Source organism: Formica exsecta, unplaced genomic scaffold (genome assembly GCF_003651465.1).
Source record: "Formica exsecta isolate Colony F162 unplaced genomic scaffold, ASM365146v1 scaffold38, whole genome shotgun sequence".
NCBI lineage: Eukaryota > Metazoa > Arthropoda > Insecta > Hymenoptera > Formicidae > Formica > Formica exsecta.
In genome coordinates this window covers 315,535-338,668 of record NW_021851042.1, presented here as the reverse complement: position 1 = coordinate 338,668, position 23,134 = coordinate 315,535, and the positions used below count along the sequence as shown (strand labels likewise).

Here is a 23,134-nt window from a genome sequence, read left to right as displayed (position 1 = left end):
TATAAAAATCACCGATGGTATCGTCTTAGAAAAATATTAAAAATTGCGATTTCATGCATTTTAATAATTTTCGCCTTAAATCATTGTCTTGCGCTTATTTTTGCAATATAAAAAATGTGCTTGTTATAGTACATATTATTTTGTCATACCCTAAATTTTTCTAATACAATTTTATGCTTTAAGTTGAATACTCTAAACCAGGTCTAAAATAAAGCCAGATGTAGCCTAAGGCGGAACGGATCCCCTCTGGCTCTGGCCCACGTAGTTTATGCCACTGCAGTTATCAACAATTATCAATAAAAAAAAATAGATGAAAAAATAGGTGAATGATAATATCCTCTTGGGTTCCATTGAGAACGGTAAAACCAAGCAAAACACAAAAAGTGGGTCCAAACAAAGGACACGCGCGGAAATGCGTTTCGACACGTCCATTTCCGTCCGCGAGCGGTAACGAACTCGACCCAATATAACCGACTGAGTCAACTGCGCAGTAGGCATTAGTCAACGAGTGTCAGCCTCGTCGTCAGTATCGCCGCCATTTTATATAACAGTTGTGGCTTGGCGATCGTGATCGTGGTCAGTGTTGTACGCGAATGTACTTGCTCAGATATTTCCGAATTGTTCGGTGATAATTCATGCCTTTATACTAAAACAACTTTGTTATGAAGACGTGATTATGGTGTAATATTGGTGGTTTTAAATCGATATATAACATTAGTGTGTGGTATTCCTTCTATTTAATGACACAACACGTTTATATTCAGGTACAGCGTGCCGATTTTCTTATATCGATTTTATTACTTTACTTTCAATTTATAATCAATGTCTTATATAAAATGCACATATTGTACAATTCGAGAATGATTCGCTTCTTCTTGTCAAAAATAATATAAATCAGATCTTGCATTATATTGAATTAGATACATAACATTAACATATGTTTTCATGCCATTAAAATTTCAATAAATCACTTCTGTACAAATGTGCATTCATAACCTTATGCTTAGATTGATTATATTCTTATATCAGATGCATGTATATATATATATACAATCTCTAATGGTGCAATATATATGTAGCGCTAATTGATAGCCAATGTGCTAATTTATTGAGTTTTTAATTTTGAAACTAAATTATTTGCTTGTATAAATACTTTTTACTATTGCTTTTTAATATCTACTTGATGAGTTTTAATAACATAATATATAATTTGATATGTTACAGGAGGAGTAAGCGTACTACAAGCGTTGTGATATGGCTAGAGTTCTATTATACGAGAGAGTAGTGGATGCTGTACTCACACATGCAAATTCATCAGTAAGTACTTTTATAATTATATCTAAGCAAATAGCTAGCAAATTTTTATAATTAAATTCTTTGTTAATACATCTATGCATATAGAACTTAAGAGGTTTTATTTATATTTTACATTGAGCATTTTGATCGTAAATATTTTGGGATATCAGTACTTAATCTTACATGAGAATGCTTTAAATTTAATAAAATCTTTATTTGGATATTTAATTATTTGCTGTATATATCTGAAATTGAAGAACATTGGTTTATATATGTTCAATCACTTATTAATCAAGTGATGGTCGGCATTGATTTAGGAGATATAACAAATTAAAGTTTCACAGTTTTAATGCTTTTATTCAGGTAATATAAAGCAATATTAGAAAAAGTGAGGTTTGTGTACGTTATATTTGTTGTAGGGTAGACATGGAAAAAGTGTTTGTTAACATTTACATAGGGGTAGGTACATGACCATAGATACTTAATCAATAATCGGTTTTATCTATTTCTCACAGTTCGTTAACAGCTTTCAACATGCGACTACATGAACTTCTGTGTCATGTCTTTAAAAATATTATTTATCGAATGCGTTGGCGGGGAAGGGGGTCTGCCCGTCTCCCTGTATGCCCACCCGAAAAAATCCTAACCTAACTCAACCCAACTTTATTTTTAAAACTGAAAATAGATTTGGGTTAGGTTATATCTTCCGGAAGTGGAGCCCCCCCCGGTAAGGGGGCGGAACCCACTGTGCCCACGCATATACTTTACAACGCGAAGCGAGATCCACCCCACAATTGTTGTGTGGATGGGAAAGTATATGTATGGACGCAGTGGGTTCCCTCTCCCCCCTCTATGGGGGCTCCACTTCCGGAAGGTATAACCTAACCTACGTCTGATTTAAAATTAAAGTTTATGCTTCTGTTTATGCTTATATTAATGCTTCATAACTTTTGAACGGATCGTAACCGCCACTTTGTTTAAGGTCAGGGTCACTCAGGACGATGACCTTGACAATATACAGGGTGTCCTAGACCACCCGTACACCCCTTTTCTTTCAAAAACTAAGCATTTTAGAGAAAGACGTTTTGAACAAAAATTGTATGGTTTTGAGGGGAACATAAGATGGTGTCATTGGTTTGACCTTGGATGGCATCGTTAAGGTCAAGTCAAGGACACCTTTAATTTCTTAAATGGAATCCCTTATTTTTTATTGCACATTCTTGTAGCTTATCATCCAAGGTCAAACCAATGACACCATCTTATGTTCTCCTCAAAACCATACAATTTTTGTTCAAAACTTTTTTTTCTAAAATGCTTAGTTTTTGAAAGAAAACTAATTAAACTCTGTATAATTACCTTGCAAACCTATGTTATAATACGTAAAGAATAGCATTAAAACTGTGAAACTTTAATTTGTTATATCTCCTAAATCAATGTCTACCGCTACTTGATTCTTGCGGGGAATTATTCAGAACACTCCCCCCTATAACATAGATATGTTAAGATAAGTGGCGATTAAATCGATGAAATATGATCTTTTATGCATATTTATCCAAGGATTAATCTCAGATCAGATTATATTAGATTAAGTTAAGTTTATGTAAAGTAAAGGCAAAGGAGGGAAAAACTTCAATAGCACATATCTACACTTATCGACCGATGCCTAGAGTCAATCAGTACGATTAATCAATCAGAAGAGACTAGTATTTAGCTGGCCAATTGGTAATGTGGACTATTGGATCTTGCTCGATTTTTAGACGCATGCGCATGTACTTTAGTAAGGTCACGCATGTGTCGGAAAATCCCGCGATCTGGAATCACTAAATGAAATCTAAGGCCGGTATTCATAGTCCGTTCTTATATTTAAGATCATCTTAAGTGTGGTCTTGGATTGTCTTAAAATCCCATTCAACCAATGAAATGGCTGCATAGCATCTTAAAACTGTCTTAAAATAATCTTAAATATAAGAACATACTATGAATACCAACCAGGTTTTGTAGTTGTGACTCAAAATCCTTACGTTAGTTTGCGTCAAATAGAATTAGTCAGAGCATATACTCTATGCTTTATCGCTATAAATTTCGTTTGAACTATCTTAGTCTGTAGTCTAAGAATTAAATGGCATTTCATAAATCAGGTTGAATTTTATCGATGGGCTCAACGAGATTATTTGAAGAAATAATATATTTATTTAATAGAACTTTCTGAGGAGGGCAAGATGGAGTATGTCACTGATTGACTGTTTTTTAATTGTTATGAACGAAAAGATGTTAAAAATCTTTCAAAAACGGGAAGGTCGGTAATGGCAACAAATGGCAAGAAATCTAGACATTATGTAGTCTTTTATGAAAAATCCTTGCCTATTTACGCGCAAAGCTGCAAAACATAATATTGACAAAAAATTCCATAAAATTCTGAAAATAAATAAATTCCATTTTTATAAAATGAGTTTTACGCAAGAATTGTCTGCGAACGATTTTTATCGTTGAGTTGAATCTTGCGAGAGAATAACGATTGAATTTGAAAATCGCAATTTCTAGACAAAAATACTTTTTTTTTTAGATGAAGCAACATTCGAGATCACCGAAAATGTAAATTGATACAACTGCAGATATTAAAACGACGAATATTCTCACTGGATATACGAATTTGTACGCAGTATTCTTGGATGGTCAATGTCTGAGTAGGAATTTAGAATGATAACTTGATAACTTGAACTTTTTTTCATTGAAAGAAATTTTAATTCTTAGATATATGCTTAGAAACAGTATTATTTTAGCATTATAACAAGTCGCTGGTCAAAACTTCAACAATATTTGGTTTTAACAAAATGATGTATTTATTATAGTGTCTGTATATATGTAATTATTTAAACTACGTTTTTTCTGGTAGGTAGATAGGAAGGAGAAGTATTGATTTGACTAAACATGATCTCTCTCCGGATTTGTCTTTATTCGATTATTTTTTGGGAGATATTTAGAGTTGAATTTACACCCATATTAAGTTGGCCCCCCACCAACGCCAAATAAAGTCGTATCTATCAAATAATTTAGTGCTAATTATGTGCTAATTTGTTGCCGTAATCCAGATTTTGTTGCTCAAACCGTTTAGCAGGAATTTACGTTCAAGGTGGGGGGGGGGGGGCTTGACATTAAGCTAGCCCCCCCATAATGAAAAAATATATAGAATGCTCAAATAAAAAAATCAATTACACCAGAATTTGTTGCTATTTTGTTGCTCTAAAATAACGTGAAAACATTTTGAAAAAAGTATATTATTTAATTAATATCACTATACACTCAGTCTCGCCGCGCTGTGCCATCCACTTGCGCGAAATAAAAGTAACTGAAAGAATTTGTTGCTTGCATGTTTTTGGTATTAAAATAATCTATGGACAATATACTATTGAAATATACGAGATTTAATTTGTTGCTCGTTTTAAAGTATTGAAATTCGACACTTTGTCTTCGCGGACCCAATATGATGCGGTCTTATACTATATAAGTTAACTAAAAGAATTTGTTGCTCGCATGTTTTTGGTATTAAAATAATCTATGGACATTATACTATCGAAATATATAAGAGATCGAATTTGTTGCTCATCTTAAAGTATTAAAACTCGACACTTTGTCGCTGCGGACCCAATACGACGCGCACTATCATAACGTAAATTAACTAAAAGAATTTGTTGCTCGCACGTTTTTGGTATTAAAATAATCTATAGACAATATACTACCAAAATATATAAGAGATTGAATTTGTTGCTCATTTTAAAGTATTAAAACTCGACACTGTCGCCGCGGACCCTATATGACGCGGTCTTTTATATTGTAGGAATGAACGTGAAGGAAGAGATAATATTCTTCTTTTTATAAATCCACTCGTTTATTCAAATTAATGGCCGTTGAGGCCGGTACACGTGCTATGTATACTTCGTAGGAAGTCGGAGTATTCGTGGTCGAGTCAGTTAGGAAACGAAAGAGCTTTAAGTATAAAGAACCGTGGTCGATTATAATAACTTTATCTCTAAGAACGCTGAACTGATTATTAAGATCCGTTTTACTATTCTGAACCGTCTTCTCTGTTTTTTCGTCTACCTTTATATCTACTGCTCCCTCTCTGCGCTGGAGCTTCGATAGATATCGAAACGTGGTGGAGCTTCTCGATTCGCTGCTTCTAACTATTGATATCTCGCGTTCTATCGGATCGTCTTCGCTATTACTAACGGGTGTTTGAAATACACATATTTTCTTACAACTCGGCCAGCCTGATAGGGCATTCGTCTCGAATGTCTCGATTTTAGAAGTATGAATATTAATTAATACATCTTGATTATTAACTAATTTATCTTAACTATTAACTAATTTATCTTATCCTATTACAAGTATTCAACATATATATCTTAATCTACATATAACAGATTTAGGTTCGTTAAATTTTTACTTATGTTAATTTCGGATGTAAATGTTTTATCCACGGTTTTAATTTGTCCGTTGTGAGAATCGAGTTATATGGTTTGGAGGATACGTTAAATACGGGAATGTCTTGACGACGTATCTGTTTTTGTCTAACATTTTTGATATCATATATGGTTCCTTATGTAGGTTTTAGTTTCGCGCTTTGACCGGGTTTTATATGAAGATCTTTAATCATTACGTATTCATTAACTTTATATTTGATCGATTTCGCGTATTTACTGTCATAATATTGTTTATTATATTCGCGAAGTAGATTAGTCGTTTCCTCTGCTGTTTTATAATTCGGTTCTCGATCCGCGTTATCATCTATGTATGCTCATTGTCTAATCAGTTCTGTAAGAATCCTGTCTGAATTATTTCTATTATTGTAACCTAAGAGTAATTTGTTCGGAGTATTTTTAATTGCTGAATGTCTAGTATTTGTTATGGCATATTGCGTTTTATCTAATTTCGTGTTCCAATCGCTCGGTGATTTAACTAGTTTTTTGAGTGATGATTTAAGGAACCTATTTACTCTTTTCACGAGACCATTAGCCTATGGGGCCGCAATTAATTTGTAACGTTTTTAAAAAATGAGTAAATTTATTGGACGCAAAAGCCGTTCTTCTGTCTGATACAATTTCTTTGGGGTAACCAAAAACGTTAAACAATGGCTTTAAGTGATTGATCACTTCTTTCGAACCTGTTGACTTTGTGGGGAAAAGCCAGATGAATCTTGTGAATGAATCTACTAGAACTAGAATATGTTTAAGACCGTTTTCAGTCTGTTGCAGTGGGCCAAAATGATCAATTTGTAAGACCTCAAATGGACTAGTTGATTGATTACATATTTGCATTTTTCCCTCACGCGAGTGGTGAGAGGAATTAGCAGTAAGACAGATAATACAGTTATCTATATGATCGTATATTCTTTTTCGCATTGAAACCAATAGGAGGCTTGGATGCCTTGGTATATTTTTTCGAAACCGCAGTGCGCCATTTCGTCATGATAAATTCTTATAATATTATTAATCATAGAGTCTGGTACGACAAAACGTGGACGATCGACCGCCTTTCTGTAAATCAATTCTTTTATCAATTCAAATTTATCGTTGTCGGAATACTCTAGTTGTTGTGCCATATTTTTTAATTGTGAGTCCTGAAATTGTTTACATTCTAACTCTCTTTTGAGTGGTAACGAGTCTACGTAAGCTATTTGGCAGCTAAGAGCGTTGACGTGTATCATTCGCTGACCAGATCTATGTATCGTTTTGAATTTATAATTTTGAAGGCTAAAATCCAGCGTGCGATTTTAGGATTGAGATTCGCTTTATTTATGGCGTATACGAGAACATTGCAATCCGTAACGAAATAAGTAAATTCTATACCGTATAAATAAATGTGAAAGCGTTCTATGGCTCGAACTATTGCTAACATTTCCAGTTCAAAACCGTGGTAATTTTTTTCTGCTTGATTCGTAGCTTGACTATAGTACGCGATAAGTGCCCAATTATTGTTGTTCTGTTTTTGCAATAGTATTGCACCTAACCCTTGGTAGCTCGCATCCGTATGGAGTTGCGTCTCTGATGACGGGTTATAAATGGCTAAAGTTGGGCTTGATATTAATTCGTTTTTCAATGTGTCTAATGCATGTATGCAGTTTGTCAAACTCGAATTGAACTGTCTTTTTCAATAAATTATACAATGGTTTAGCTTTAACAGTATAGCCTTTAATAAATTTGCGAAAGTAATTTATCAATTCCAGAAATCGCTGGACCTCAAGTACATTTTGAGGTTGCGGAAAATTCTTTATTGCTTTGACGTGGCGCGCGCTAATAGTAATTTGATTCGCGGATAGTATGTATCCTAGATATTCTATTTTGTTTTTCAGGAACTGACACTTGTTAAAATTTAATTGTAAATTATAACGCTTCAATTTATAAAGTACTTCCCTAAGTATTTCTAGATTCGAGGCTACTGTTTCGGTAGCGATTATAATACCATCGATATAAACAATGACCTTATCAGCTCGTATCAGTGGTTGGAGTATGTATACAAGACGCTTTTGGAATTCGGCTGGAGCTTTGCTATATCCAAACGGAAGACGTGTATATTCGAATGGGCCGTCCGGTGTCGCGAATGCGAAATACTTAGTGTGGTCCGGATGTACCTTAATTTGATGGAATCCATCTTTTAAATCTAACAATGTAAATACTGTTTTATTCCCTAATCGAGCTATACAATCTTCGATCAACGGGAAAGGATACTTTTGTTTTGAAACTCTAGCGTTTAACGGTCTCAAATCAACGCATAAGCATAGAGTTCCGCTTTTCCTTTTGATAAAGTTCCGAAAAGCATAAACCTCCGATTGCGCTGAAATTTTAATCAAAGCTTGTCCTTGACTTGAGTATAAAGCAGCTTGAAGGATTTTTGCCGACAAGACCCCTTTTGCCCCCTACCCCCTTCAAAGTTCCAAATATTTTTACTGTATATCTCCGAAAGTATTGATTTCAGAGAAAAAAGTTTCAGACAAAAAATGAAGCTCTTAAAAAATTCTACAAAAAAGGTTAAACACATTTTTCACATAAACCCATTATTTTGGGTGTTATGTGATAAAATAATAATTTTAACGCTATCGTGTTAATACAATGTATCGGACCAAATTCATAGGGAAATATATTAATAGATTTGCTTCAGTTGTAGATTCCCAAATCAGTTTCTTCGATTTACAAATGAATAAATCAAACCTAAACGAAAATCAAAACCAAAACTAAGACTAAACCAAAACAAAAACTAAAACCAAGCCAAAACCATAAATGTCTATTGAAATGTACAATTATAGACCTCGTTTCGCGCTGTTTACAGGAGTCGGTGTGAGGTAGACCTCGTTTTGCGTAGAACCATACAATTATAGACCTCGTTTCGCGCTGTTTACAAAGGTCGGTGTAGAATGTACTTTATTATGTTCTTTAGGTTCTTTAGGTTCACAACATTACTCAAGGTGATGATCTTGACAACATATTTCAAAATTATGGAAATCGGAGGTAGCTCCTTATTACTGTATATTTACCCGTCTTTCGCGCACGATTACGATAACTGTGACCCCCTATTTAAAAGGTCGTTTTTGAAAGTAAATTTGATGAGAAATACGGGAAAAATAGTTAAAAAATTCTATAATCAATATTTATCATTTTTTTTCAATAACATTTATGGCATCTTGCATGATAGTGTATAGCTTAAGATCGTACGTACTGCCTAAGGTCTTCTGTTGTTTACATTTATTGAACGTAAACACGTAGAATTAAATTCATAGAAAGTTGTAAACCCATGTGAAACCTCGCTTTGCGTGGAAAGTTGTAAACCCATGTGGAACCTCACTTCACATTAAAAAGTGTATGCGTGAAGGCAGCGTGTTCCGTCCCCCTGCGGGGGACTCCACTACCGATAAACTAGACACATAGGTTTGGATTGAACCTCGCTTCGCGTGAAAAGTTGAAAACCCATGTGGAACCTCACTTCGCATTAAAAAGTGTATGCGTGGAAGCAGTATGTTCTGCCCTCCCCCCTACGGGAAGGCTCCACTTCCGAAAAATATAACCTAACCCAAACCTAACTTTTCTTTATGAATGGTCCGATACATTGTATTAACACGATAGCGTTAAAATTATTATTTTATCACATAACATTCAAAATAATGAGTTTATGTAAAAAACGCATATGATTTTTTTTGTAGAGTTTTTCAAGAGCTTCATTTTTTATCTGAAACTTTTTTCTCTAAAATCGATATTTTCGGAGATATACAGTAAAAATATTTGGAACTTGGAAGGGGGGTGGGGGACAATCGGGGCCTTGGCGGCAAAAATCCTTCAAGGTGCTTTATACTCAAGTCAAGGACAAGCTTTGGTTAAAATTTCAGCGCAATCGGAGATTTATGCTTTTCGGAACTATAGCCTTTTCTTTTAACCGGTACTACTCTGGCACAGTACGAGGAAATATTTTTTTTAATTATTCCGCGAGCTAGTAAATCGTCTGTGATATTGCGTATTTGATTTCTTTTTGCCCAAGCGAAATGACGAGGGGCATAGGCGTAAACTGAATCGTCTTTAAGCATGACTTTTACCGAATAATCGTCATTTGCTGCAGGTACTATTAAACGATCTACTTCTAATATTAGATCTTTTAATTGTTTCTTTGTAGATAGGTCAAAATCCGTTACAATCTTATTTAGCGTATCTTTGAAAGAATCTGTAACTTGACATGCTAACAATTGCAAAAGTGATATCGGAAAATCTTGCGAAATATTATCTTTATTTACCGGGCTTGGTTTATAAGTCGCGGTTATTTTTTGTTCATTCAGAAAATCCCGATCTATAATTAAATCCGCGGCTATGCCGTTTTCTTGTAAGATATTGCTAGCTGTAAATGAGGTAATTGTTCTAACGTTATTATCATCTTTGTTGAACCCGAAACTTGGATCGGTTTATTATTTAAAGTTTTATATGAAAAACCTGAAAGTGACCAACATTCAACCGAATGATCCAGAAACCTCTTGTATACATTAGGCTTAACAAAAGAAATCAGATTACCAGTATCAACAAGCGTGAGCAATGAACAATCGTTGTTATTCAACCTTGTGACTTTCGCGAGAGCTTCGTCTATAGAAAGATTCTTACCGTTGTCTGGTAGAACAAATGCGACTATTTCGTTGTCTCCTGGCTTCCGCTATTGTTACGGCTGCTACCGGTGTTGGCTGTGCTGACATGGCCGCTTGCTCTTTTCTTTTCAACTTGAAGCAGTCCGCACGTAGATGACCCGGTGTTTTGCAATAGCTGTAGAATGGGGTGTTTTTCTTACAATTCTTTTGTAGGTGCCTTTGCTTGCCGTAGGTTCCACAACTAGTTGTTACTCCTTTGATTTGGGGCCTTTAGTTGTGTGTAACGATTTTCTATCAGTTTCTAGCGAAGCTGCTGTGATTTGATGCATAGATTCTAAAAAATGGTACCGTATCGACTTTCAATGTGGCTGATGTTTCCCTTAGCGACCTACACGTATTCCACTAATTGAAAGGTGGATGGTACTGTCCGGTGACTAATTTAAATTGTGAATCAAAGCTAATTTATCCATCGCATATTCCAAGAAAGATTCCTTTGCGTAATTCCATCTACGAGCCTCGACTTTTTGCATGGTCAGATGGTATAGGATTTTTCTGGTAAATCTTTTAAGAATGGTGTCCCGGAAGCCTGTCCAGGATTCTATTATTGAACCTGAGCCCAGATTGTACCATCGTCAGGCCGTTTTGACTAACCTGCTTATTGCTGCGAGGAACGTGATGCCCTCGAGTGTCCCGTGAATGCGAGATACCTGTTCTATGCGTTTGACCCGTAGCTCCACGTTCTCTTCTCCGAACTCTGGAATTTACGAGGCCAACATCGAGGCGGCGTGAGTTAATGGTGCAGCTACTATCGAGGAATGATGTGATGTACCCTGGCTGGACGACGATGGGGCATCTGTGCTGGACAGTGTCGTGTGGTGCGACGTTCCCTAATTCGGCGGATCTTGCGGTGGATTCCTGGTGAGGGTTTGCAGGATTTGACGGAGCAACTCCTGCTGCTGTTGATGCTGTTGTAGCATCGTTTGCTGCATTTGCTGCATCTGCGTCGTGATCGCTGTCGCGAACGCATTCATCGCGATTCCTGACTGCGCCTCCCGTGCTTGCAAGGTGAACAAACCTTGGTTTGTTCACCTTGCATTGCTGAGGATGTCCTAGTGAGAGCAGATTCATTGCCGGGCTGTTACGTTTGTAATGCTTCATGAGCTGGTCAATCATTGGGTAGCAGTCGTCCGTAGAAGGCAGTCTGTAGCGGCGAATTTCCGGTTTTAGCTTCTCCGTGGGCATGTTATTCAGACCGATGCAATCCATTTTGATCTTTGAGGATGACGTGAATCCCGCTTATGATATTTTTTAGTTGTAGGAATGAACGTGAAGGAAGAGATAATATTCTTCCTTTTATAAATCCACTCGTTTATTCAAATTAATGACCATTGAGGCCGGTACACGTGCTATGTATACTTCGTAGGAAGTCGGAGTATTCGTGGTCGAGTCAGTTAGGAAGCGAAAGAGCTTTAAGTATAAAGGACCGTGGTTGATTATAATAACTTTATCTCTAAGAACGCTGAACTGATTATTAAGATCCGTTTTACTATTCTAAACCGTCTTCGTCTACCTTTATACCTACTTCTCTCTCTCTGCGCCGGCGCTTCGATAGATATCGAAACGCGGTGGAGCTTCTCGATTCGCTGCTTCTAATCATCGATATCTCGCGTTCTATCGGATCGTCTTTGCTATTACTAACGGGTGTTCGAAATACACATATTTTCTTACAATATCATATAAGTTAAATAAAAAAATTTGTTGCTCGCATGTTTTTGGTATTAAAATAATCTATGGACAATATACTATCGAAATATAAAAGAGATTAAATTTGTTGCTCGTTTTAAAGTATTGAAATTCGACGCTTTGTCTTTGCGGACCCAATATGACGCGGTCTTATACCATATAAGTTAACTAAAAAAATTTGTTGCTCGCATGTTTCTGGTATTAAAATAATTTGTAGACAATACACTATTGAAATATATAAAAGATTGAATTTGTTGCATCTATACTTGGCTCCTATACTGCGCGCCGTATAGAGTCCGCGGAGATAAAGTGTCGTGTTTCAATATTTTAAAACGAGCAACAAATTCAATCTCGTATATATTTCAATAGTATATCGTCCACAGATTATTTTAATACCAAAAACATGCGAGCAACAAATTCTTTTAGTTAACTTATATGGTAAAAGACCGCGTCATATTGGGTCCGCGAAGACAAAGCGTCGAATTTCAATACTTTAAAACGAGCAACAAATTTAATCTTGTATATATTTCAATAGTATATTGTCCATAGATTATTTTAATACCAAAAACATGCAAGCAACAAATTTTTTCATTTACTTTTACTTCGCGCAAGTGGATGGCACGGCTAGGCGAGACTGAGTGTATAGTGGTATTAATTAAATAATATACTTTTTTTTCAAAATGTTTTTGTGTTATTTCAGAGCAACAAAATAGCAATAAATTCTGGTGTATTTGATTTTTTGATTCGAGCATTCTATATAATTTTTTCACTATGGGAGGGGCTGGCTTAATGTCAAGCTGCCCCACCCCCCCCACTTTGAACGTAAATTCCTGCTAAACGGTTTGAGCAACAAAATCCGGACTACGGCAACAAATTAGCACATAATTAGCACTAAATTATTTGATAGATGCGACTTTATTTGGCGTTGGTGGGGGGGGGGGACAACTTAATATGGGTAGAATTTACTATAATAGACGATCCATATAAAATATAGAGAAATTTGAATCAGAAAATAGGATTGCTTCCATGCATATTAGTAATTGGTCAAGACTCATCGCTAAAGCACCAATTTTTAATCGTCTAGTATGATTGGACCGCTCTGGGGACGTACTGGGTATGTCGTCTCTCCGTGGCAGTCGGCATTGCATCCATTGAGCGAGATTTCAACATCGCTCTAAAGTCGTATATACTGTGTTGAAGTGGCATGAGATGTGAGGTCTGAATAGCTCAGTGGTAAGAACAGTTGCCCGGAAAGCGAAAGATTAAGATTCCCGATTCAGCCACTCGTACCTCACATATTTTTTCAAGTCCACAAATGTTTTCTAACAATTATTTGTCGGGCTGAAAAAGTATGTAAATACACAGACAGTGCCGTTGCTACGGAGGGATGTTCCTTGGTATGTGCCTCCTGCCACCTTAAATAGAATTTTATGGAGATGGCAGACATAAATATATCTATATTATGGCACGTATGGGCCCTATCGGAGAGGACGCTTTCTGGAAAACATAGTCAAGTGACAAATATCTTAAACAAGAACACTCCGGATTGAACTCTGGACTTTCCGATTACGAGTCAGACGCTCATGGTAGTAGGGTCACTCACTACAAAAAGTGAGGTGTCATTTCCTTAAGTTAGGATTGTTGCAACATGATTTCAGAAGAATGATGATCCTAGGTTCTTGATAACCGTACTATGAATGAGTGAATTACACTTCGAAAGACCTTTCTACATATATTAATGTTCTCCTTTGACTCCTTGTTATCCATTAAAGGATAAACGTAGGAGTGGGGATACTTATCCCATTAACTCTTATTTCTTATTAGGTGTACAACTTTGCTTCCGCCGTTTTTTTCCGAACTTCGAGGCTTTATTGTAAAAAACTGGTTATACATTTATGATTCAAAGTATTGTCCATCGCTGGCCAAACTGACATTTTCAATCGAGAATAGCTTTATGATGCAGACACAAATCGACTAATGTTTCTTTGGGGTTATGTTGACAGATGCCCAAGTTTATTGCATGACGTCTATGATCTATTTATTTCGACCACTACTTACCGCTAAAGCCATCTATAGGAAAACGGCGGAAGCAAAGTTGTACACCTAATATTTCTTATTACTTATTTTCACCGTATAAATGTCCCTACTTTTACGTTCACCTTGCTAGGGGAACAGATCGAATTATTGTTGGGCAATATACTTGAAACATATTCGTGCAAGTCTCGCGCGACTACCACGGTTTTGAATTTGAGACAATGCCAGAACGAGGTCCCGGCTCATCGGTTCGGCAGGAGGGGATAACGCACACAAGCGTAAAAGACCTGGGCAGATTCTGCGCATTACATGAGTGTGGTTCGCGCTTATGTGCGTTATCCCTTTCACTGCCGAGCCGATGAACCGGGACCACATTCTGGCATTACTGATTTGAGAGTGAGGGTAACTCGTTATAACGTGCCAGAGTCCCGTACTGTGTACTACATCGAGGTATGTGTATGACTAATGCAGATAGCCCAAAACTTGTATTAAATTAGGTCAAGTTCTTTGAAATTGATATGTTGCCCAACGCAAACTTTTCTAATGGAAAAACAACATATTTACCTAAAAACGCTTGTTCATCTATATTAACTAATAAGTTATATAACACAAGTTGAAAACTTCTAGAGTGATTACTTGAGCGCGATCCGTTAGCCTATATTACAATTGACCAGTTAAACACTAAAACCTTCTGTTGGTCAATCTTGCTGGTTACTCTGAGCATCGGTGTCGAGTTATGTGGATGTGTGCTAATGGGACTCTTCTGATCATTTACGCGTATAGGAAAGAAGATGCTTCAAAATTTATTCAGTAGGAGTTTTTCGTGATGTTATCGTTATGCTATAAGTTTAAGGCTTTTTAAGTTCTTTTATATTTTTGCTTTTGACAATTAGAAAATTTTGTTGCTTTTAAATAGATTTAGAAAATTAAACTAGACTTACATATTTTTCAGCATGATTCGGAGATCCAAGATGGGATGAAGATTAAAGATGAGCCCGATGATATGACATTAAATACTGACACGAGGGATGCATTAATTAGAAATCTCTCTAATTTAAAAAATGATACGTTAAATAGAAATTGTTCTAATATGATCAATCACGACGAAGCATCATTACTCGAAAACGATATTGCGCCCAAAACTGTAAAAAGTAGAAAGAGTAAACGTATATCCAACAGTCATTCTGCATATGTAGGTGATGCAGATAAAACTTTTAATTTAAAACGTAAAAGAGCGACTGTTAAAACAGAAAAAGTACGCGATGCTTTGCCCAAGAAGAAACAAAAACGTTCCAACAATTTCCAAATTTCTAAAAATAAGAATATTAATACGTTTACGAAAACAACCGACAAATTTAATACAAAAAGAAAACAGCAAAGTATCACATCAGATTCTAGAACCAAAAAGCAACGCACAACTCGAAGAAAAGAAACTGCTACTAAATGTAATATATGTTTTAGAACATTCTCCTCTTTTCGAAATTGTGAAACACATAAACAATCTTATATTGGAGATTATCAATGCAAAAATTGTAAAATGCATTATATGACACACAAGAAATTTTATTTGCATACCATAAAGTGTTACAGAGCGACGAAATGTTACAACGTCAATTGCCGCTCAAGAGTATTTTGTAATTTTTGCCATCGTCCTTTTAAAAAGAAGGCACTTCTACAATCGCACTTGTTTCACTTACATAGAGAATTAATATATTCCAGTAACGTAACTAAACGTGAAAATCCGAAGTCCAAGAATGAAAATCTATTTCGTAAAAACGACACTTTGAAGACTGATGCACATGAAGAGTCACCATGTCTAAGTAATCTTATTAAATCAAAGAAACGAAATATTATTCTTATAAATAATAAATCTCCGAGCGATGATGATGTGACGAAGACTGAGAACTTAAGAACTGAAGAATCATTCAGTGATGGAATGTCACCTATGAAAAAATTACGGCAACCAACATTAACAGAATATCTTGAACTCTGCAAAAGAAAACGCGATATTAATACCAGTCCAAATAAATCTAACATTATAAAAGATAGTTTTCCGTCCGCTTTATTTCACGATGAAAAAAGGATAAACAATCCTAAATCAAATTTTTCAGAGATGTATAATGAACAAGTTGATTCTTTATCTACAAAATCAAGTAATTTAGAACAAATGGCACATTCTACTTTGGAGCAAAATAGAAATCACGAAGTATCCAAAAAGCCATTTGTAAAATTACATGCGGATGTTGAAATGATGAAATCTTTTCTGGAAAAACTTCCAAATACTATTATCGAAGATAAAGTAACCAAAGATCAAAGGAATGACATTATTTCATATTATCAAGAAGTGCCATATAGTTTACGGTCTCTAAGAACTATATCTTCCGCGGGAACAGTTTCAAGTTTAAGAAAGAGGAAGAGCAAAGAATCTGAGAAATCTCAATTTAACACAAAACGTAGTACTAAAACGGAGCACAATGTGACTAATTTAAATAAAATAGATTCTAACTTCTGGAAAACCGCTATGGTCCGTTTTAACTGCAAGGATTGTAGAATTATTTTAACAAGGTGCGATGAGAACATAATAAATTATCATCAAATTCCTGCAATTAAAACCACGTTTAAGGAAAACATCTCCTTCTCTCCTCAATGTAATTCTATGTTGTTTCAAGAAAATGATGTACGAAATGAAATGGTGCTAAAAAAGTTAGAAGTTTCTCTGGAACGTTTAACAACTGTTTCAGCTGTAGATATCACAAAAATGAAGACAGTATCGGACACCGAGAAATGCAATGATGGTTCCTTCTTGTGTAAAGTTTGTAAGAAGAGTTTCTCTTCAAAATTGGACAAGCATATGCACATTAAGTCATCTCATATAGCGTATATGTCAAGTATATGCGACGCACGATATAAGCTGAAACATAAATTACTTCAACATTACTTGAGTGAACATCTATCTAAGCAAAATCAATGTTGTGTTTGTTATACTGTATTATCTAGTTATGTAGAGTTGAAACGACACTTAAATGTTCACTGTTTGAAGTATGTTCAAAAAGAAAATGATCAATGTCCAATAGATATTGAGGTAAAATGCAGTTCGATAAAAAACAATTATAAGTGTCTTCAATGTAGCACTGTATTCCTAACGCAGACAAGTTTGATGATACATCAAAGTTTTTGTATACTACAGGAAGAGATGACCACGGATCAAGAAGATTCCATGAAAAGGATAGATGAGTTGCCGAAAATTATTCTTAAGGTGCAGCGCAGCAATAATGCCAATGGACTTACGGTTATATGTGATGAAAAGACTCATTCTGATGATGAATGCTTAAATAAGAACTCTGCAGAAATGACAAATGAACATCGTATATCGCCAATTAGTGAAGAGGATCCAAAAGTTATTAAGGAGACAGAAATTAATGAAAATGAACAAAACTCTTCTGTTAATAATAATTTAGTTACAAAAGAAATCGGAATTGTCAACGAATCACAAAATTCTGAAAAGCTTTTGGAAAATAGTAATTCTACGATTAGTAACCAAGATATTGCAAATGCGCAATTGGATGTTATTAAACCAAGAATTGACATTTATCCCTGTGATATATGTGGAAGACAATTTCACAGCCATAAAAATTTGCAGCAACACATACGTACTTTTAATTATACTACTGATGTCTGTCCGATATGTGGCACTGCATTTAGTTCGAAACGTCTTCTACAGACACATATTACTGCGGCACATGTACCGCAGATCTCAAAAACCTACAGTTTCCATTGCGTTTTTTGTAATCAAGGTTTTTTTAAAAAATATGAACTTCGGCCCCATATATTACATCTGCATGGCCAACAAATACTTGACACACTCACGCACGATTCTCGCACGAATGAAGAGATATCAGATACTCAAACTACGATGTGTAATGTATGTGATTTGGTATTTGAGACGCATGACCGTTATATGGAACACAGGATGTACTATTACAAGAATCATACATTTACGTGCTCGCTCTGTGCACAAAAGTTTCAAGGAATGTACATGTTGAATCATCATAACAAACTTACACATTATTCAGAAGATAAGCGTAAATCCTACAATTATATTTGCAACATATGTAATGAGGGATTTAATCACGAGAAACATTTTCATTCGCATAATATGCATGTCCATTCGAATGAAGAGAATTTGACTGAGATTGTAAAAGAATCTGAAGAAAGAAGTCAATTTGATCACGCATCCGAGGCCCAAGAACATATTAGAAATTGTTCTACAAATCAACAAAAAGAAATTGAACAATCCCCCAATGAATACACTTGCCACATATGCCAATTAAAATGTATAGATTCTGATGATATGGCAAAGCATACAGCCTTTTACTCTAATGATGGCGATTTTAGATGTGATAGATGCAAGAGGCAATGTAGAACATTTAAACTGCTTTATGAACATAGACAATTAACTCATTTTTGTCGTGATACTTATAATGGATATGCGTGCCGCATTTGCGGCGAAGTTCTGGAAACGATTATTTCATTGAAATGTCACAAGAAACACTTTCATTCAAATGATACTGTGTATGATGACGCATATGACCGTAAAGATTGTGAACAGACGTTATCTTTGAATACTGCAAGTAAAGTAATAGAACACAAATTTAAATCTAACAATACACATAATACAGCAAAATGTAGATATAACTGCTTATTCTGTGACATGAAGTTTTTCTCTGCTAATGCTATCCAGACACATATTCTTCAAACCCATTTTGATGATTTGGCTGCCAAACGCATTGCCCTAAAATCTCCATTTTTCATTATTGAAGGCGACAATATTCGGAAACACTCTGTTCAGCAATTGGTTGAAGCTAATCAAGCATCAACATCAGCAGTAACATTATCATCAACAGCAACAACTAGAACATTAACGCCAGCAGCAGCAACTAGAACATTAACATCAGCAACAGCAATTACAACATCAGCAACAACAATCACAGCATCAGCATCACCAGCGGCAACTACAAAATCAATCTCAGCAGCAACAACTACAATATCAACATCAGCAACAGCGGCAGCAGCAACAACTACAATATCAACATCAGCAACAGCGGTAGCAGCAACATTAGAAGATAACTCGACGCAATTTTTTCAAGATAAAATCTCGAATATTTTAGATAAAAAGGAAATAAAAGATAAAACTGATATTGTACTACCAAATCAAATTAAAGCTATACTTTTGGAAAATAATAAAATCATGCAGAAAATTCCTGCGATGCCATCTATTAGTGGATTTAAGACTAACATTGCAGCATCTGTGGCTATTGCATTAAGTAATCAATTTAATGCTAATGGTTCTAAAGTTAAAGTTTTAGTTCCCGTATCCATTGAATCAACTAATGATCCTCAAAAAGATTATACAAATTCTTTAAAATCTGCGTCGATTAATGAGGTTAATACCAACTTAATATTGTCATCCAATAAATCTACTGATAAATTTAAAGACTCTGTGATCCAATCAACTGCATCACTCAAAACTGTAGTTATCGTACCACAAGCTTGGAAAAGCAATGAAACTACAAATCAGAAGTCTGAACCAATCCGTAGTTACAATTGTAATTCTAATTACACATGTCCTTTATGTCCATTAGAGTATCCATCTTTGATGTTCTTTCACGCTCATCTGAGATATGCTCATGCGGAGTCCATTCAAACTGATATGATTAATTCACAATTGAATGGATCAGCTCAGGAGGACTTGTTGATAAAATGTTTATTATGCCTATGTAAGTTTACTGACGAAGACAAGTATAAAAGTCATTTGAAGAACCACACTGATTATGTATGTATGTCGAACTCGAAGAATGTGGAAAAAACGGATGAGAAGAAAAAGAGCACAACGCCTGAAGTTATTACTGTAGATGATGATGACGATGTCGAGAATAGTTTGAATCAACGTACAGTCGAAGCTACAGCCACACTCGCTCACGGAAAACAGAATGAGAAAATTGGTAAATTGAGAGTGAAGCCTTTCGCGAAGATTATGGAAAACTTATCTATGGAGTATGCGTTGAAACACCTACAGTCTAAGCAAGTCTCTCATTCTTCATAAAAGTTCTAGATCTAATTCTGACAATGCAGTTAATAACACAGTTAATTGTTGTTAATTGTCTTCGTATATAAATGCAAAGAATGTTGTTTCGGTTATGATTTAATGATTTGTTACAGAAAGATAGCTGAATGACGAAAGGAATTAATTTATTCTTTATTATATACGATCCTTTTTTTTTACATGGGGAAAATTTTTGACAAGACTACCCTCGGCTCCTAGGAGATGGGGGAGGGGTTTGCCGAGGGTAGTGTGGGATTTCTACTCACTAAAAATCCCATGGTGGCCTACCCTGCGCATATGTAGGGGGGGCCCGGAAACCTCAACAGGACATTTCCAGACCCTCCCTGTGCTGGATTTTCTTGAGAAAACGGATACGATTCCTAACCAGTATTTAACATACAGGTTAATTAGCTATATAAGTTTTATTTTATATAAGAACGAATATGCATAATACTATTATTATTATATTATCAAATTAAACTGATATAAAGTAAAACTTAACATTATTACATGAATGCGTATAAAAGTAGGATATATTATTATACATGTATACGGAACTCTTCGGATTAGGTATTTACATGTATTTATATCCATTTACACATGGATAAACGACAATTATACATATATATAGTTAGGATCTTATATATATATCATTAATTACTACATATATATCAATTTACAAAGTAATTAAAATAGTATAATTATTTAATATTATAAGCTAACATTTTCAATTATATAATTAAATAAATTCTCCAAAATAAAACTGGTTGAAATTGTAATAATTTAATATTACCTATAATACAGTAAGAGTTTCCTTAAATTTGGCCCCGTTTATTTTGGTATTTTTTCCATATGTATTTTTACAAACACTAATATCGTGCCCCTTCCATGTCATAATGAACCTTCTTGATGGCGTACGCATCTGTATATAATTTAACAGCTTTGTGCGCGCATCTGTATTTGTGCAAGTACACGGTGATTGGAAGCTTTGCGCTATATAAGTGATGAGGAAAGGGGGGAAGGGCATATTCTCCAATTTCTTTTCCTAACAATTTTCCGTTCTTGTCGCTCGATAAAATTAATAAGATTTTACTGTGCTGGTTAAATGTTCATTAAAAAAGAATGAAATTAATTTTCACATACTAATATTTCAATTTTAAAAAGTTATTTATATTTATAACATAGCGTTTAGGATTTCTGTTTGAACTGTAAATATATATATTGTTGTATTACAAGTACATATTTAGCTTATTATATTAATAATGTTATTTTTATATTCTAGGAAAATTATAAAACCAATAAAAATGTGGAAAATTTTTAAATTTATAAATTTTATTATTTCTTGTTTATATAAGTTTATTGTAATCTTAATTATTAATTCCTGTTCTTAGTTTTGTAAAATACATATAGAGTTATAATACTTTTAATCACTTAGATATACGATTAGTTTATAAGAAATTTAAATCTTAGACGTCTCTCTCTCTCTCTCTCTCTCTCTCTCTCTCTCTCTCTCTATTTCCGCGAAGCTATTACCGGCTTCCGTTATTTCGAAATAGCGTCCTCGGTTGCTGATCCTTGGCGCGACACGCCAGGATCATTATCCCTAATAACGCGACGAGTGTGTCACTCTCGTATATGTTGGTAACGTTCGCGTTTCGCGATTGCGCAAGGTCACCGCGGGAACTGACACTTTAACCCTTTCTACCGTGACGCAAATTGCGATCGGTGAAAACATGGCGTGCTTACTTTGCAAGCGTGATGCAATTTGCGTTTTTCAGGTAGAAAATTTTTTGACTTTTTTCTTAATTTTTTTAAAATAATTAAAACTGCATTTTAAAACTTCTATTTATCTCTTCCTATATCATATCTGTTATCAGATTATTCAATTTTCTTTCATTATTAGATCGTTTTAGTTTAATTCTAGGCAACGAGTGATTAAATATTTCATTAACTGTTAAATTATTAGATCAATTGACTTTATGCATATAATTTTGTAATTTAATTTTATATATAATTATATATCCAAAATTTAGCGCAATTGTATATGCACATATACAATTGCGCTAATTTTCAGATATAATTATATATAGCCATATATGATTTTATGTCCGTTTTTTGGGGTGTTTAATACTATGATATATATGTATATATAATAAAAGGGACGGAGATTATATATTTAAGAAAATGTGTATATTTTGTATTTAGCATACAAAATCACACAATGTTTAACTGATTAATAATTGTGATCATATATATACTGAATTTAATATGTGATTAATGTAATTTATCCAAAAATAAAAATGATGTTATAAAAAAATAAATTTCTTTTTGCCTTACAAAAAATATAAACATTTGTAATTTTTTTTAAATTATATGTAAAAGACATGTATTTTTTAAAAATAAATTTTATTAAAAACTTTTATGTTTTTTACACAAAAGTGTACACGGACAATGGCAATTTGACCTTTCCTATTCCATAAGACTCTCATTTCTCAAGGAACGATATTTTTGCAGAGTGAATTTGTAAAGAATGCATTTTTTCAGCATAGCGATGTTATTTTATCGAGATCTTGCGGACGGTAAGTAAAAAGAATGTTCACATTTTATAGTTCACATATCAAAGATTTATCTTGGTCCGTCCTGATTTTTGCGAATCAGGCTTAAGCTATTGAATTTTATTGCGCTACCTGATCCGTCCAACATGGATTTTCACTATTTCGAGGCTGTCTACGTTCGACATAACGGCTGCCGTCCTCGTAAAAGCTTCCGATGGCTGGGAGTTTATTTCTCTCTCTTTGTAACATATGTCACGTGCCACCTCTATTTCTTCGAAAAGAGCATTTTTC

At 34.7% G+C, this 23,134-nt stretch overlaps 1 protein-coding gene across 2 annotated transcripts; it reads left to right on the top strand.

The window, feature by feature from the left end:
• The first annotated feature begins 342 nt into the window (after positions 1-342).
• On the top strand, positions 343-21,005 carry LOC115239391. 2 transcript variants are annotated; one of them, XM_029813890.1, is made up of 3 exons: positions 343-764; positions 1,225-1,317; positions 15,138-21,004. In XM_029813890.1, exons 2-3 carry the CDS (start codon positions 1,255-1,257, stop codon positions 20,286-20,288), a joined length of 5,214 nt encoding a protein of 1,737 aa, XP_029669750.1. In that variant the 5' UTR covers positions 343-764; positions 1,225-1,254; the 3' UTR covers positions 20,289-21,004. The 2 variants fall into 2 exon arrangements, with proteins under 2 accessions (XP_029669750.1, XP_029669752.1); XM_029813892.1 differs by lacking the exon at positions 343-764 and having other exon boundaries at positions 15,121-21,005.
• Positions 21,006-23,134: the final 2,129 nt, after the last annotated feature.